The 17521-nt window shown below is 48.2% G+C and overlaps 1 protein-coding gene across 5 annotated transcripts in view; it reads right to left on the bottom strand.

The window, feature by feature from the left end:
* ULK1 (unc-51 like autophagy activating kinase 1) overlaps positions 1-17521 on the bottom strand; it is a 129141-nt gene that overhangs the window by 32764 nt on the left and 78856 nt on the right. For 4 of the 5 annotated variants that reach the window (XM_039505103.1, XM_039505105.1, XM_039505101.1 and 1 more), the window contains 4 exons: positions 14828-14910; positions 10378-10428; positions 2986-3074; positions 856-1018 (listed from right to left, as the gene is read on the bottom strand). In XM_039505103.1, coding sequence (XP_039361037.1) covers positions 856-1018; positions 2986-3074; positions 10378-10428; positions 14828-14910 — 386 coding nt within the window. The remainder of the gene's footprint in view (positions 1-855; positions 1019-2985; positions 3075-10377; positions 10429-14827; positions 14911-17521) is intronic. The other variant, XM_039505102.1, reaches the window with a different exon arrangement.

Here is a 17521-nt window from a genome sequence, read left to right as displayed (position 1 = left end):
TACGACCCGGCTCCCACTGCTGTTACTGGGGAGAGTAAAAGCAACGCTGAGTTCTTCTCTCACAGTCTAATTACATGCACCGACACACACTGCAGAGCCCATTCTCCCGTCCAAGCCTACAGGAAAGTTCAAATGTTTGCAAGAGTGATGAGTAAGGGAGGGCCTCATTCCCAATTCAGCAAATTACCATAAGCACATGCTTAACTGTAAGAATGTTCTTCAGTGCTCTGCTGAACAGGCGCTGACTTAAGCACATTCTTAGGTGCATTGCTGAATTGGGGTCCTATTCTTTATGTACGTGTTTATATGAACACACTTCTGCTACGTACATGAAGTTTGTGAGCAGAGCACACACACGCGCACACACACACACACATTTTATGACAGAATTTTTAAAAAGTCCAACTTTCTGAGTAAACGAAGAAATAATTTGTTGCTGGGACTTTTTGAACTCTAAAATCCAGCCTCTGGGTACAATCCTGTGCCACAATATGAAATTGATGGCCTGAGATTGGATGGAATGAGAACAGTTTCTGGGCAAGCACCACATTCACCTATGAGCCTACATTGCTTCTCCCCCACTTGGGTTTTCAGTTCTCGTGCTCAATTCAGGTCCTAGACATGAAAGATTCCTTATCCTCAAATCCTTTCTTTGAAGCGATTTAGTTACAGAATGTACTACAAAGCAATCAGCGTGCCAGATGTTTCCTCAGTCTGGGGAACCAAAACATTCCCACTTTACAGTCAAAATGTACAGCTCTATCAGTGTTTTGGCTTTCCAGAAGTGGTCCTCAGTGTACAAACAGCCTCACTTCTGTGCCATCTCTAAACGCACTACAAACAAGCGTGGCTTACTTGAGAACTGTGCTGGGACCATCACAAAGTCATCAGTGTCGCAGGAGGAATTCTTGCTGCTGCTTTCAGCGGAGTCCTTAGACCCATGCAGAAAACCAGGGGAATCCTGGGCAGGAGACACCAGAGCCTTCTCCCGCAGCTGCTGCATCTCTCCTAAGGACTGCTTAAAGCAAAGCAAACAAACACCGGCTTTAATACAGCTAGTTCATCATTCTGCTAGATTCTCTAAATTAAATTGTGCAAAGCCAGAGCCAAAATTCTGCTGAGAAAGGGGGGCTACCAACTTGCCACAAACGGATGCTTCCTTTACTGAGTGCAAAAGAACCGCATCTTTCAAAGCTAAACCCAAGTCAGAACAGTGCCTCTTTTGATCACCAAAACATGGCACTGGTACGTCAAATGCACCCAAGATAAGAATAGTTTCTTTGAGGTAGGCACCACTCTTTGCTTACATTTTCCTGATGGATAAACCACCAGCACTTCACAGAAGGAATACAAGGAGAACCAGGAACAGATGCGAGGTGGAAGGATGAGAGAGGGGAGGGGGTAGTTTTGTTGCTGGTAGGCGGCTGCTCACTCCACGGCAGTAGCTGGATTTGGGGAATGCTTATAGAATGTAGGCTCATCAGCGAGTCCGTGATCTGTGCAAATATATTTCACTGGGGCTGGGATGCAATGAGTGGGGGGTGAAGCCTGGGAATAAAGAGCAGCTCACAGTGGTCAGTCAATACCAAATGGTCCTTTCAGTGGCAGGACAGGCTCCAGGAGAGCTGCATCATACCCTCCCCTCAGCCAGAAGGGACGAGTGCCATGACATCGACACTAAGGATGGGAACGGGGAAACTTGAGTGGCTGAGAAGGATCCCTTCTGCCATCCCTTAGGCAGGAAGCATATCAACCATGTCTGGGTCCCTAGACCAAGGCCAGTATACGAAACCTCTTGCTAACGCAATGGCTTGACAGGGAATTTGTACCACTCATGTGCTGCTCAAGCCAGAGAGCAGGCTAGGCATTCTTGATGCTCAGGAGCAAGAGAGACTGCCACAACGTTCTCTAGCCAAGTGTGACATGAGTTCTAGAGTTCTCATGACCAGAGAAGAGGGGTGACAATTGCAGGAGGGAGAGAAATGAACAAGACTCTTGCCCCCGGTGACCCAACTCGGTGAAGTCAAAAGGATATGGGGAGCAAAGAGCCCCTCTTCCAGATCACCCTGCACATCAGAACTCTTGGGTTAGCTTAGGGCAGGGGTTCCCAACATTTCCCATACCAGGAATGCACACCCCACCCCACCCCCGTCATAATCTCATAACACCTGCTCACAACACCACTTGAGGCATGTAACCTGCATGTTCAGAGCCCCTGGTCCACGGACATTAGGAAGAACAAAATACCTAATAAGAAAGCAACCTTGCAAAGAAGGAACAAGAAAAGTCATAACCATTTCCCTCTTTCCCCACCCCACCAATATTCCTCTGCACAAAGAAGTTCAAAAGGCAACTTTCACCGACAGTCTCTGATATCCACTCGGTGAGCTGGGGGAATGTCACTTTGCTGGCAGGTTAATATTCAGCCCTTCAGAGGAAAGTTTTATTGGTTAAGTAACAAGGACAGACATCAGTTCAGATCCACTCTCCCGACTGCGGCAGATCTGGGTCTGAGCAGACGGATTTGGTGGACGTGCGTCTGGGCAGGTTCACCTTGCAAAAGAAGGTGGATTGTGCTGTCAAACTTGGCTCGAGGGCAGAGAGCTGGCAGCCAGCGCTAGATGCTGAATTAATGGCTTGTTCTAGTTCTTAGGAGTCTCACAGCTCTACTGACACCAGCTGGTGTCATTAATGCAAGCCTCGCTCACTCTAGGCTCTTTGCATAATAGATAAAGACAAACTGAAGCACTCCTCATGGAGAGAGAAAGTCACTTAGGACCACAACCCAAGTCATATTGCGTAGGAGCTTGCAACAGGCACAGACTGAATTACTAAGGTGTTACAATCTTCAGCAACCTCAGGAAGTGAAAGCAAAGGACCTATGTCGTATGATCCAATGAGACGGTGAAACAGAAGGGGATAAGACAGTCCAGGCACCGCCAGGAACGTTAACAAAACCCCCGTACATCTGCGGGTTGTACTTACTGGAGGTGAGGCCAGGTGGGAAGTGGAAGAGCTGCTGGAGGAGCTACCAGAGCCTGAGCTTGGAGAAGAAGGCATTGGCACCGAAGCAGCTGGGAACAGAAAGAAATTGTTAAAACGTTCTGACCAGCCAACAATGCAAAGATTGAAAAGGCTTTTCTAGTCTTCTTTCCCATCAGGTTTGTCTCATATGCCAGATGGTGCCATTTAATGGAGGAAAAACCAACATTTGGTCCAGTTTAAATGAGAAAAACTTGCCTCCCCCACATGACCATTTGACATCAGTTATCTTTATTATGGTACCCCTACAATACCATCTGAGCTCTGAATGTCCTTACTGGTCAACTCTAAGTCAGACCGTTCCCAGTAACCTGGGAGATGTTTTGGTATTTTAATGGTTTACATGAAGCCAGAAGATACTAATTTCACTTCTCGTCTCTCCCACCTCCACAGTCTTGCCTTAGTTTTATTAATCCACAGGACTGGGCATATTGACTTCATGTACACAGGGGTAGTCAACAGGCAGACCGGGAGTCAAATCCAGACCGCCAGACATTTTTGAACGGACCCCAAAATCATTTTATTTACTTATTAGCATAATTATTGTTATGCTTTTTAAAAATTATTTTCTCCAGAGTCTGGACCTTGACTATAACTTGAGTAAGAAATTTGGACCTTGATAAAAAATAATTGACTACCCCTGAGGGGATATTATGGAGAAGAAAGCTTTCTTCTCCAAGTAAAACTGCTTCATGGCTAACGATGTTAAAATATTACAATGAAGGACTTAGAATAAACATAACAGCCAGGTAACTACATGGAGATACCTTCATTTTTTTTAACCCTTAGGACAATGTTCAGTGATTGTGTGCGTGCATGGGTGGTAGAGGAAGAGATGGTCTACTGGCAAGAAGAGGTGGGTGGGATCCTTTGGGCTGCTGACAGGGCAGAAATTAAAATGGTTCCCATCATACACATCTCCTTTTACTCTGGCCTGCCTGTAACTCCCCCACCCCAGCTTATACCAGTAAGAAGTGGCTCCATGATCGAGGCTGGGATTGAGGATTAAAGCGAGGGAGCAAGAGCTGAAGGAGGTGTCCCAAGAGAAGGTAGGAAGGCTTCCTCACCAGCCAGAGATAAAGGGAGGATACATAAAGAAAGCAGAATCACCGACAGGGGGCAGAGGAGAGGAGATGGGTCTCCCGTCCCTTGTATTGGAACCGCAAGGATGTCATCTATTCATCCTCAGGGTTCTAAGCGTTAAGCCCATATACCAGGCCATCTCTGTGGGAGGAAAGCTTCCTTTTCTGTAACTCCCATGTCTATTCGGAGGGTGGGTTTGACTGCACCCCCAGTAGGCCGTGTTGTTATAACACACTACCCTGCCGCTGTTGAGAAAGAAAAGTATCCCCCAAAATGGGAATTCTGGAAGGAAGGTCGGAGGCTTGGGGTGCTCAGTTAAATATCAAATACCCAGAATGCATTTCCACCTCCCAGATCTTATAGCATGGCTGGCTCTCGTGCCCTATGCTTGAGGAACAAACCAAAAAGTCTGGGTGAACTCACATGTAGGTGGAGAGCCCAATCCCATGCAGCACTTCCTTTGAAATCACTGGGATTCCTACATGTAGACAGCTTGCAGGTCAGTCCCAACCGCCTTCTCAAAGTCTTGGAAAACAAGAAGCCTGAAAGAATCTCCCCAGTTTTAGCCTGCAAACTGTGACAGGAAGTACAAAAACTGCAGCTGCCAAATCTGCACAAAGAAACTGGGAACCCTCCTCACCTCTTAGCAGAGGCCTCAAAGACGATTACGGTAGTGAGGTCTCCCACTACAAAGATTTCATTGTTTTTACAAAATATACTGCACCATGTACTGTACACTGACTGCCGTATCGGCTTTACTGTTTATTTTCCCCTTGGATGATCATATTTACTATTTGGGAACTTGGCTGAATTTGGGGCTTTTCCTTCTATTTTTGTCTATTTTCACTGGACAGGTGTTCCATAAATCTAAGGGCAGGAAGAAAGACTTTTGCTGAATTCAAACTAAATTACAGCGGCTAAAGTAAATGAACTAAATGCATCTTTGGACGCAGCCTCCTTGATTGTTATTTTATTATTTCATGCGGGCCCCCCATTGACTTCATTGCAAGATCGGAAGGCTAACTCACAAGATCTGGTCACTTACAACAGGGGCTTTCAGTCTCTGTGAATTAGTCAGGTTCCACTGTAATTATACGTCTGAGTCCCCCTTTACCCCCAAAAAAGGCACAATCAGGTAATGACAGCAATACACAACCGCTTGAAAGCAATGCACTCATTCCTGATTTCTGCCCTCAAGGCATTCACTCTCCATTTAAAATTTAAAAGGAACACGCTTTTTGGAACATGGTGTTTTCACCTGGAATCTGGACAGAAAGATAGTAATGCCAGTTATGTTCCCCACTTCAAATCCTAAAATTGCCAGGCATCCTGGTAACAAAGGAATTAGCTCTCGTAATTATCTTCTCCAGCTTGTCCCGACAATGGAGTTCTGGATGGTAGCAACGTCAATATTCTCATGCCAACGGATTCCAAAATGGAGCACGGCCCAAAGGGACAGTTTTGCTCCGAGAAGCAAGTGGGCGCAGCCCTGCATGGTTCTTAGTGCAGGGCCGGGGCTATGTAAAAGCCGTTGCAACCACTAGGGTGCCATGATTTCCAGCAGAACCTTTATTTTGCCAGGGGCTTTATAAATTGTCTTGAAAGGTCATTTGGGGCTGAAGCGTGGTGTAAAAAGTCTCCATCTGGCATCCACTTGTCACATAAGCCAGCTGGACAGAATTTTGTAAACAGCTGTAGCTCTCTTGTTTTGTTATTGTTATTTTTTAACTGCTGAAGCCTCAGCATCAATTCCCGGTGAGGCAATATTTTGGAGGTTGCAAGGTACAGAAGCAAAAGATGAAGTAAGTAAAAATTCCTCTTTAAACCTCTGAGTTTCAGAAAATACTGTATTTGAAATGTAGCTATTGTAACATGTGCAGATAGCTAGATTTACAGATGATTTTGCTGTTCTTTGCTTTGTGAGTATGCATAGTAAGATCAGGAAGTTGGTATCAGAGCTACAGGTCAAGCGTACTAAACTGAACATATTGTTCCAGACATTGAACCATCTCACCAGCATTATATATCATATTAATGCATAATATTTGCTCATGCTACCTGGCATCTCTCTTGAAAGCCAGGTTCAAAGAGACATCAAGTTATACATTAGTCATAAACAGGGGGGAAAAAAGATGACATTATAGACTCATAGCCTTTAAGGTCATAAGGGACCATCATGATCATCTAGTTTGACCTCTTTCACATTGCAGGCCACAGAACCTCACCCACCCAACCCCTGATTAGACCCCTAACCGAGTTACTGAAGTCCTGAAATCATGGTTTAAAGACTTCAAGTTACAGAGAATTCATCGTTTACATTAGTTTAAATCTGCAAGTGACCCATGTCCCATGCTGCAGAGGAAGGCAAAAAACCTCCAGGGTCTCTGCTAATCTGACCTGAGGGAAAATTCCTTCCCAACCCCAAACATGGTGATCAGTATACATCCCACTTAATGCAATTGTATTTACTGGTCACAACAGCCTTAATTATGCTTCCTCGTGCTCAGTTACGATAATGCACTGTAACCAATATCACACGCCTATCCAAGGCAGTGCCACATCTATCTACAGACAAATGACATTCTCACTAGAAGGGTGTATTTTAGAATTTTATTAATATTTTTACACTTCTAAGATACATCTCTCATCACAGGTACAAAACCCACAAGTTAAATAAATAACAAAGACACACAACACAAGTTAATAAAAGCCAAGGCCCCAAAGCCACCACTCAGGCTAAAGCCAGTGGCAAGTCGATAGCTCTTGCAGCATGCCCTGAAGGCCAACAGCCTTGGGGCCCTTGTCTCACCATGGAGGAGGATGGATGTGGGAGGCAAATACACCTCAGAACTGGAAAGGAGAGGCCATTAGATGGGTTCAGGAGGCCTGGGTTGCATTCCCAGCGCTGCTGCAGACTGCCATGTGGCCCTGGGCAAATCACCTCGCCTACACAGGCCTGTTTCCTCTCCCACCCTTTGTCTGGCTTAGCTGTGTAAACTGTGAGCCCTTTAGGGCAGGGACTGTCTTTAAGTGTATGTCTCTAAGTGCTGCGCCTCCCACAATAGGGCCTTGATCTTAGTTGATGCCTCTGCCTCAGGGGTGACCAACCTGTGGCTCCGGAGCCATGTGCGGCGCTTCAGAAGTTAATATATGGCTCCTTGTATAGGCACCAACTCCGGGGCTGGAGTTACAGGCGCCAACTTTCCAATGTGTCGGGGGTGCTCACTGCTCAACCCCTGATTCTGCCACAGGCCCTGCCCCCACTCCACCCCTTCCCACCCCCTCCCCTGAGCCTGCTGTGCCCTCACTCCTCCCCCTGAGCCTCCTGCACCCCACGGAACAGCTGATCAGGAGGTGCGGGAAGGGAGGGGGAGGTGCTGATCGGCGGGGCTGCTGGTGGGTGGGAGGTGCTGGGAGCGGGAGTGGGGAAGCTGATGGGGGGCTGCTGACGTATTACTGTGGCTCTTTGGCAATGGACATTGGTAAATTCTGGCTCCTTCTCAGGCTCAGGTTGGCCACCCCTGCTCTACCTACCTGATACCCCAATACAAGTATTTCACAACAATAATTGTTCCTTGGAAACAAACTGGAAGTCAGAGCAGGTTATGGGCTACAGGTGTCCTAAACTCTTAGATGGAAATGGCAGAGACCCAATCCCGCTTCTGTTGAAGTCAGTGGCAGTTTTCTTATCAGTTCCAGTGGGAAGAGGCTATCTCTAAAATTATTCCCATTATGATCCTGGCATGGGGCTTCTCGCAAATGAATCCATTCTGGGAGTGACATACTCTCCGTCTAAGGTCAGATGCAACTACTCAGACCTCTCCCCCGCCCCCATGTTGAGTGGAATGGCTAGATGGATTAACAGGAGGCCTGCAGCAGCACCCAGCAAGATCCGTGTTCTGCACCCGAAGTCAAGGAGCTTCATCCCTGAGCAAGTAAAAGTGTAACTGTGCTAGGCACGGACCTCGCATTAAACTGCGTGGATCCCAAGGAAGATCCCTGTCAGACGATGTCCTGCATGCTTCAGACGAGACTTCGAGTGACAGCGATATTATGCCCCATGCCCCTGGCCTACCACTCGCAAGCTGGCTCTTCCTGCCTGAGCTCCCCTATGCAGGGATCAAAAGGAGCCAAGTTCCCACAGCTAACCCCCCTCATCTCAACTCTTAGCAGTCCAAGCCACACTCCCCATGAACTCTCTCAACCTCCTGAAGGCCTCCATCCATTGGGTGCATCCACTACAGCCAACTGTCAGAGTACAGACCTCCAGGGCAGGCCGCAAGAGCCATCTACCCAAACAACAGGCCTCCCCACAAAAGACCACAGTCCAAGACCTCTGAGGACGATGACAGGAATGTCTTCCCTCTCCTTGTTTAAAGCAATATCAGTCTTTCCCTGTCCCAGGCTGTACACATATGTCTAGTGGCGGGGACCAGGCAGGCTGGTGGGCAGCTTCAGATAAGGAAGGTCCTTACCTGCCCGCAGAGGTGGCCGTTGTACAGGGCCAGCGCCCCGCACCAGTAGTCTAGGTGCAGTTGGAGTCAAAGGCCGAGCCAGGAGAACCCTCTCCTGCCTGCGGTGGTGCGCCTGCTTTCCGCACTCTGAGGGTGTGGGTGACGCTGGAAATGGAGGGCAAGTCAGGAGAGTCCTTTCCTGCTTGCGTGGGGTTCCCTGCGGTACAGGGCTGGCCCTCCATGGCGACAAGGCAGCTGGACATGAGAGTTGGGCCGGTGGGTGGGCAAGCCAGGGTTGCAAGAATCGTTGCCTTTCTGTGGGAAGGTCAGACTCTGAGGGCCTCATCCCCCAGAGTGGTGGCATGGCGAGAGATGCGGGCCGTGGCTTGGGACCTTCTCTAGGTAGGCAGAGTCCTTCCTTGTCTGCAGGGCGGTCAGGCTTGGAAGGGCTTGTCCCCGACAGTGGCGGCGTGGCTTGTGCTGGGGGCCCGGCTGGCTTGGGAGTTTCCTTAAGCAAGCAGAGTCCTTTCCCGCCTGTGGGGCAGCCCCGCTTTGCAGGGCTCACCCCACACGGCGATGGTGCAGCTGGCGGAAGGGGCCGGGCTGGCTTGTAAGTGGCCCTAAACCAGAAGAATCTTTTCCCGCCCGTGGCACGGTCACCTAAGCACACAGTTAAGGTGGGGGAGTGTTTACAATGCGTATCAGGGATAAACCAGAACTCCTGCCTCGGAGCCACGTGTTCCCAGAGCAAGACTGTCAAGAGCGACAAGCAACACCTCGTTTTTTGGGAGTCCGCCTTGAAACGCGTGAAAGGGGCCTGACGTTCAGAAAGTACCGCGCACTCGCCCTCTGAAAATCAGGCCCCTTCGAGATAGTTCAAGGTCGGCCACCCAAAATCGCCAGCCACTGCTGAAAGTCTTGGCTTCAATATTTAAACAGGAGCTTAAGAAGAGGCCTAATGAGAGTCCTCTGTAAAAACAATGGTCGAGCACTCTTTATAGAGCTCTGATAAGAGGGGGGAGCATCTTGGTCGGGGGGAAAATTACCCAGTACCGTGATAGTGATTCTGGGTTGGACACTGAATTCCACTTTTAATTTAAAAGGTGATGAGTAAAGCTGGTTGGAAAATTGCAACAGATTCAAAACATTTTGATTTAAAAAAAAAAAAAAAAGAGAGGGGGGAGGAATTGCCAGTGGAAAACATTTTCCAATTTTTCAACTGGCTTCAGTCACAAGTATCCAAAATAAACCCCTCTACAGCAAGAGAACTTGGAAGAACCTGGAGCTAAAACCTGGATTTGGTCCAAAAGACTGCACTGCTCTCCAGTACCTGCTATTCAGTGCAGCCCAACAAATGGGTAATGGATACATGGCTTGGGGCATTTTCACAATTAGACTATTAGTGTACATCCTGGCCACCATCCACTGTTATTAATTGTCTTATACACACAGGTGAGAGGGAGATATAAGCAGCATAACCTTGTTTACCCATAAGCGTTTGTAAGCTCAGTCATTTCCAAGAAGAAAGCCATCCACACACACACACACACACGCTAGATTTATTTCCACTTTAGGGCCTTAAACAGATCAAGGAAATCCAGCTTTTGAAGATAATTCAGCAGATTCAAATACATTTCAGATGCAAAATCCAGAGAGCTTGAACTCAACGCAGTGGTGAAGCCCAAGTTAATGCTCAAATAACCAAAAGGACTAAGACAGCTCTTTCTTTTGGGGCTTAGTGATTACGGGAAGGTAAATCTTGGCTTGTTAAAGTTTTAATAAAAATATTAACACTTACATTTTTTCATAGAGGCACTTGCATCCAAGAAAGGGTGATGGAAAAACTCATCTGAAAATAGAGGAATAACGGTTCAGTGTAAGTAAAATGCTATGCGTCCAAACAATTTACAAAGCTGGGAAAGTTATTTGGTATTTTTCCATTCTATGATCTACAGTCTGCTTGTCCCAGTTAGACTATCCACAGGCTGCAATTATACTTAGCATTGTTCTAAGGAGACAGGCTGGGGACTGGACGGAGGGCCAGTTCAAGGAAGCCTGTTGTGTCCTGGGAAGTCACAGGGGCGTGCATGTTGCAAGGTGTGAAAATACAGTGCATGATCTTCTCCCACTCACCTATGCTAAGTCAGCTTCCTGGAGAATCAGAGGGGTAAAGGCACGATTAGACATGTCTGGATTGGATGCTTTTGTAAAGGAAGTAAGGGAGATTGCAGGTGATAAGGGGGAGAAAATGCGCCTTGCCAAAGCACAATAAAAGGAGAATTATCCTGATTCTTCTGGGGGCTCAAGAGGTCACCGCAGAGCAACTCCTTCTCCATGGCACTGGAGGAGGAAGTCAGCCAGTTCTAGTGGACCTTACTGTCATGTGCAGACAGGAGAAAAGAGTAAGACAAATTTCATTGCAAGCTTTAACCCTGGCATGCACCCGAGCACATGTTCAGAGCCTATTAACTGCATTAGAAATGGCAGGAGGGGTTATTCTGGGTACCAAAATGATGGAGGGTCGCCAGATGCTAGGTTCAAGATGGTCTCCCCACCTGCACTGAACTCCTATGCCATGCCAGCCAGGGATGGGGAATCACTCCCATTGCAAGAGGCCATGGAGAAGAACAGGGAACATGCTGAAAACTGGGATGAGTGTGGACAGGATTTAGGGGATAAGTGAAGGAGGTTTCTGTTACACAAAAGAAAACCTAACCGTACACAGGAGAAAACCTAATGTAGCCCAACAATTAAGAGGGAGATAACTTGAGATCCCTGGGTAATCGGCGCATCATCAAGGAGCAACAAATCAACTCGGAGCTTTTTCTCCTCTACACTACACAGTAGAGGAGCCTATACACTTATCACGCCAAATTATAACCAGTCCAGAAGGGAGCTGGGGCCTCCATGACTTGCAATCAAACAGTCTCGGGGGCCCCAAGGCCTGGAAAATCTAACCACGATAGGCAGGAACTTCCTTTTCCGAGGCTGTCCATCCAGCACTCAGGTCACAAGCAGAGAGCCCTGGGCTTTCCTATATGCCAGCTGCAGGCATCTGCTCTCTTGACTGATGGCAGTAGAACCCCTTCTGATCCCCCACAGTGCTCCTGTTCTAGCTCACTGCAGAGACTTTCTGTACCTTTTTCCACCCCTCACTTCCAACCCTCCCTCCTAGACTCGCCCATTTCTCACCTTCTTCTGCCCCCACACTGTCACCCTCCTCTATGAGTCAACAACTATTAGCTTTCAGGGTTCAGCAGCGTTGAGTCACCGCCCACGACGGATCACCTGGCTAAACACAGGGGGTTCAGCTTGTTTTCCCAGCGAGGATTTCCTGTTGCAACATCCAGCATTTTATAAATGTTAGGGCGATGTAAACAGCTGCCAAATTAACAACAGGAAACGTACAAACTTGGGACTCGTGTGGTTTTCCTTTAAATGATCGTGGAATTAAGAGAGGCACCAAACCATGGAGACCAGGTTCTAAGCCTCCCAGCTGCTGTTCTCCTTGCCAATTAAATGACGTTCAGACTATCACATAATGCTGTTACATGAACCTTCTGTGGCGCAGGGGGGCTATATGCTCACAAGGCCATCCACACACCTCGAGGGGGATTAACAGAAATCAGCAAACTGATCCTCACTGAGCGCCCCAGGGAGAAAGGGGAAACAATATACCTCAGTCCTCACAGAAGAGCTCCTCACCACTTAATCCTGGCCATACACAGAATATAAATATATTCTAATTCTATGAGCACTAGACGATGTAAGCCCTTCCCTTATAAAATACCTACTTTTGTATCCACTTGCTGTGAAAGCAACAGGGATTTTTTTTTTAAAATACCAAAATCGGAGAGGCAAAGGGAGGCACCAATGGACCCATTCAGTTCATGTGTGTCCAACAGAAAACAGCCTCCAGACCCACAGAAGAGTCCAAGGCTTGGCATTGGAGAGGAGAGCCTGGAAAGAGAAGACGGTCGGGTAGTTTTGTCACAGGTAGGGAGGCAGCTCAAACGCTCTCAGTGGGAGGGAAGACCTAGGCCAGCGAGGAGAGGAACAAAGAATCAGACCTGGGTGCGGAGACGTACACTGTTCTCAATAAATCATGGCCCGGCTCTCTCCTGACTGATTGGCAGCATTCTGGCATGGCCAGTAGCATCAAGATGTGTGAATTATAGTCACAGCAAAGCAGCTGATAAAGGAGTGGCTTGGTGGAGGCTTATGGACAGACTATAGGCAACTCCACCCCAGAAAGAGGTGAATCTTATATGAGTGTCACTTAAGGGGAAAAAAACCCACACACAGTAATAACCAGGCAGCAACCATAAACCAGTAGAATCTGTTGCAACTGTCATGGCTATTATTCCCAATGCAATCTAAGCATATTGCTCCAGGTCTCCACAGCACTAGACGCTACTAACACATGCTTTCTAGAGCTGAAGGTCACTACCCCCAGCGGATCATGAAGCAGTCTGGGCGCAGGCAACTATGGCCATTCAACTCATCACTAGATGGGAAGGAGATTCCCCCACTTAATTTCTTTTGTAACATGGAGGTCACTGGAAAAAGTTGAGACCCACTGCACCAGGTGAATTCCACTCTCAACAGAAGACCCATACGCAACCATTGAACAGGCTCTGAGCAGTCTATCTGTAATATTGGTTAGCACTCCTTTGAAAACACACATTTCCTCTAAGCCATGCGTCCTGCTCCACATCCAAACTTTTATAACCAGGGTGGTGTAATCACATTCAGTCCCGGTTAATCCATTCACACCTTTTATCCAGATATCAGGGGATTCAAGAAAAGGTTTCACCAATAGCTCCACTCCAAGAACAACCGAGACAGCAAACCAGGGCTGACAGCATGCTGTCCACCAGGGAAACCCACTTGGCCAATTCTAAAATCAAGCACTTCTATCTGAAGCCTAGACAAAGAGCAACAACATTTCAGAAACACAGCCACGTACAGCAGGTGCACCCACGTGGCTAGCCACACATTCCACTTCATTCCGAGGGCAACTGCCGCTAGCTAGGCAAAGGCATAGGTAGCCATTCACTTTGCATCACACTACATTCATATTTAGCACAAAGATGAAACATGGCTTCTATTCCAGGAAATTAGTTTCAGGGACGCCCCTTAAACAGGCTTGCACAGGGCCAGAACCAAGAGGCTGGTAGATGAAATGGATCTATTTGGCTCCTGGCATCGTGACAATGAAAACATAGCTTTGCTCCCCACCCTGCGTACGAATGCATTCTATAATGCCCAAACCCCTCTCTGAGGTATGTTTTTCTTCTTCTGTCTTCTACCCCGTTGAAAAGGGTTTAGCTGCCAGCTGTGCTCTGGGTGGAAACAGATCAAACAGAACTGTCACAAGGGGAGCTGGCCCCTTTCAGGGACTTTGGGTACCTGTGCCTTGTTTTCCCCTGAAAAATGGGATCGAGGAGCCCTGTGTGAAGCCCTGATCGGAATAAGCATCACAGGTCACAGGAGGAGGATTGGCTGGAAGTGGCACCTGTGATGAAGGACCTAGCCTGCAGGCTCTCCAAGCCAGCCGGGCACAAAACCTGGGTGAGATATCTGCAGGGAGTAGGAAGTGCCAGGCGACACTCTGAGGGTGAGGGCTGGAAAGGCCATACAAGCCCTGGGAAGGGAAGATGGACAGTTCTGTGAAAACCCTGCTGACAAGGGAAGGAACTGATAAACAGGTTGAGGTTTCTTGTGCTGGCTTCATGGGTGGAGGGGAGAATGGATCACCTATCATACATATTGCGTGTGGTGTGTGAGTAGCAGTGGGCACAGGAGAGGAACCGGAGGTGAGTAGGTGCATGCAGACTAGCGGGGGAGTAACACACTGTGACAAGGACACAGGCAGATGTTCATCTGTCATGTCATTTTGGCAGACACAAAACAGGTTGCAAAAGCTGAAGGTCAGACTGCCGGGTGTGGGTGTCCACGAGGGAAGGCAGGTGGCATTCAGCACCAATAAGGGGAACGGAAATCTGATGCAAGAGTTCAAAGTCAACTGAGGTAAGCACTGAACTTTGCAGTTCGTACATCCAGTTGGAATAAAATCCAAGGATCATGTTGACCCTAGGGCAGCTGGAACTGCCTGGTATTCTATCCACCGCATGATGTAGCGTCAACAAACGCACAGAGATCTGGAGTGTAACGATTCTAAAAAGGTGAAGCCACCACAGACACCATTTGCATTCATTTTGTCTCAATCCAGGTGACTCTCTTACCAAAGTCCATGCGGTCCTTATGATTGCGCTGCAGAAGACCCAGTAGCAGCTGCCTCAGGTGGCTGGATGTCTCCCTGGGGATGCTAGGATTTTGAGAGAGTTCAAAACAAAAGTTAAAACTTACAGACACCTTTAACAGCTCTTAAATATGAGCTAATGCAAACTAGAAACATCACCTCGCACCTGCTGGGCTAGAAACAGAACGCCCGTCCATTGCAGAGGAGCTGAATGAGAAAACCACTTCATTTTTGTCCCAGTGGCTCTCACGCCCAAACCCCTGTTTTGCTAGTGTTAAAGCTCTGGCTACTCTAGGTTTAAAGACCTCTTCCATGAGCATCTGCAGAGCCTTGCTTTTGAGAATGATTTTATAGTGATCTGGTTGGGTTCTCAGTGGTTTCTATTTCATGTACAACATATATCACAGAGTAAATGAAACAGCTCACCAAGAGGGAGCACTTTATTCGATGGACGCTTCCTATTAAAACCCACAATGGTTCCTGGAGATCAGCATTACCAATTTACTACTGATTTCATTACATTTTTATGTTAAAAAAAGACACAGATGTTTACATAAGACCAGCATCCGCCCTTAAAAAAAATTACCTGTTCAATAATATTTACAGTGGGTGCCCCAAAATCTGGGCCTTTGCCACCCACAAGGAGTTAAAATTAACGCAGTATTTCCCCACAGTAAGTAAAAAGAAAAGTGGGATAAAGGCAAATGCCCGGGGGGGGGGGGGTGTTGTGTCCATTTTTTAAGGGCAGTCACAGCACACAGAAGCAAATCAATCAACCCCTGCTACCCCCCAAGGTGGTGGGGGTTGAGCTTAGAGGCCTGGGGCCAAGTTATTGATACACAGCCACACCGCGAGGAGCACAGAATCACTGTATGTATTAGGGAGGGGAACAGGTAATTCAGCTTTTGCGCGAGTGGATAGAGCGTTGTTGATTTCCCTCGGCGACTAGGAAGGCCAGCGCTGGGGAATAATGGCTGCGACCTGCCCCCAGAGAGAGCAGAGCTCTCCAAATGAGATGTAGCCAGATCCAGGCTCTGTCAGCATTAGCACTGTTTATCACGGCTGGGCACAGCACCATCCCTGCAGTCGAACAGCCTCCCCCCTCGTGGGGGTCAGCTAAGGTAATGCCATGCGCCATCTGCACAGGGATTGTAACTGCACAGAGCCCACAGCCAACCGCTGTCGTGGAACGCACAGAGCAGGGTCGACCCCCCCACGACAGGCAGGCAACAAGCTTAACTTTGACAGGGGGAGCAGATACCTATTTACCCCGGCCGGGCAATTCTGCACTAGTTCCACCTTCCCCCTCCCCAGCGTCAATATGAATGAAAACAAAGTGAAAGGAGAGCAGCTGGGGCCAGAGGGGAGAGTGCTGGCGAGCATTAACCCTGTCCTGCTCAGGCAAGAGTGAAACAGAAGCCGTTAGGCAAGATCTATTTAGGAAGGCTTTGAAACTAGTCAGTTATTTTTTCTGCGAAGCCCTGGGCCTCTCTCACAGAGGAATTCGGACCCAGCAATTCCTAGAACAGTCTTTGCAAGCATCACACCAGCCTTGTTTGTGCAGAAGGAGGTGTTTTGCAATCTCTCCCAGGCACAAAAAACATTACCCAGGGCAGGGTATCTGGACCCCCAGAGAGGATGCATCTAAGGATATGTTTATGCTGCAATCCCGGGGTCTGATTGCAAAAGATGTAGGCACAGCTGATCTAATTTTAAGGTAGCCAGCACAGGTCCCGGACCAGCAAAGCTGCAGCAGAGAGAGCTTCAGCACAGCCCACGAGTAGTTACCCTGAATCCTGGGTAGGCTTGCAAAGCCTGCAGTAAAAGCCCATGCTGCCATGACTTCACAGCTCCTTGACCCAACCTAGCTATATTCAGCTAGCTCAGGTACCTCTACACGAGCCGCAATCACAGCCCACAACTGCAGCATAGAGAGACCCTAATATTAAACGGAGGCTACACGTGGTCACAGCCAAGAGGATGTGGTGTTCAAGGTAGTTGTCAGAAAGTGGTACCCCTAGAAACACACTATAGAAGTAGCCCAAGAACCAAAGCTTTGAGAGTTGCCCTGGACGATACGCCAGTGCTTATGGACTGCAGTCCCCGAGTACTGCGGTGGTAATTTATTTATCCATTGCACACAGGTGATGGGTAACAGAAATAGCTCCTCTAAGACACAGCTGCCTTTTTCTAGCAAGGTTCAGCTTTTTTGCAGTTTTACAGTCAAAACGTCAGGCAGGTTAAGTGCAATGCCTAAGGTCCGATGGCAGAATGCATGCTCACTTTGAGCTGAGAGCTGGAGGAGACATGCCCACGCTAGCTCTGATAGAGGCAGTGGGCTAAAAATAGACCGTAGCTGCAGTGGCACGAAGGGCTAGCTGCTGCCCCAAGTACATACCTGTTCAGGATGCTAGGCACGGCCCCACTTGCCCTGCTGCGGCTACGCTCCGTTCTCAGTGTGCTAGCTGGATCAGAGCCCGGGTGGGCATGGCTCCTCCCCTGGGGAATCACCCCCGCAGCTCCACGTGTGGCTATCCCCTCTGCCGCCTTATGCCCTGCCTCTCAGAAGTTACAAGCTTGGCTACCCTACAGCATTGTTTCCCCAAGGCCTAGACCAAGCGATTTAACATGAACAATAAAAACAATTCCTCCTCCACACCCCACCCAGAGCTTGTTA

The sequence above is a fragment of the Mauremys reevesii genome, linkage group 18, assembly GCF_016161935.1.
Source record: "Mauremys reevesii isolate NIE-2019 linkage group 18, ASM1616193v1, whole genome shotgun sequence".
NCBI lineage: Eukaryota > Metazoa > Chordata > Testudines > Geoemydidae > Mauremys > Mauremys reevesii.
The sequence above is the reverse complement of the archived record's forward strand: the minus strand, read 5'-3'. Positions and strand labels throughout refer to the sequence as shown.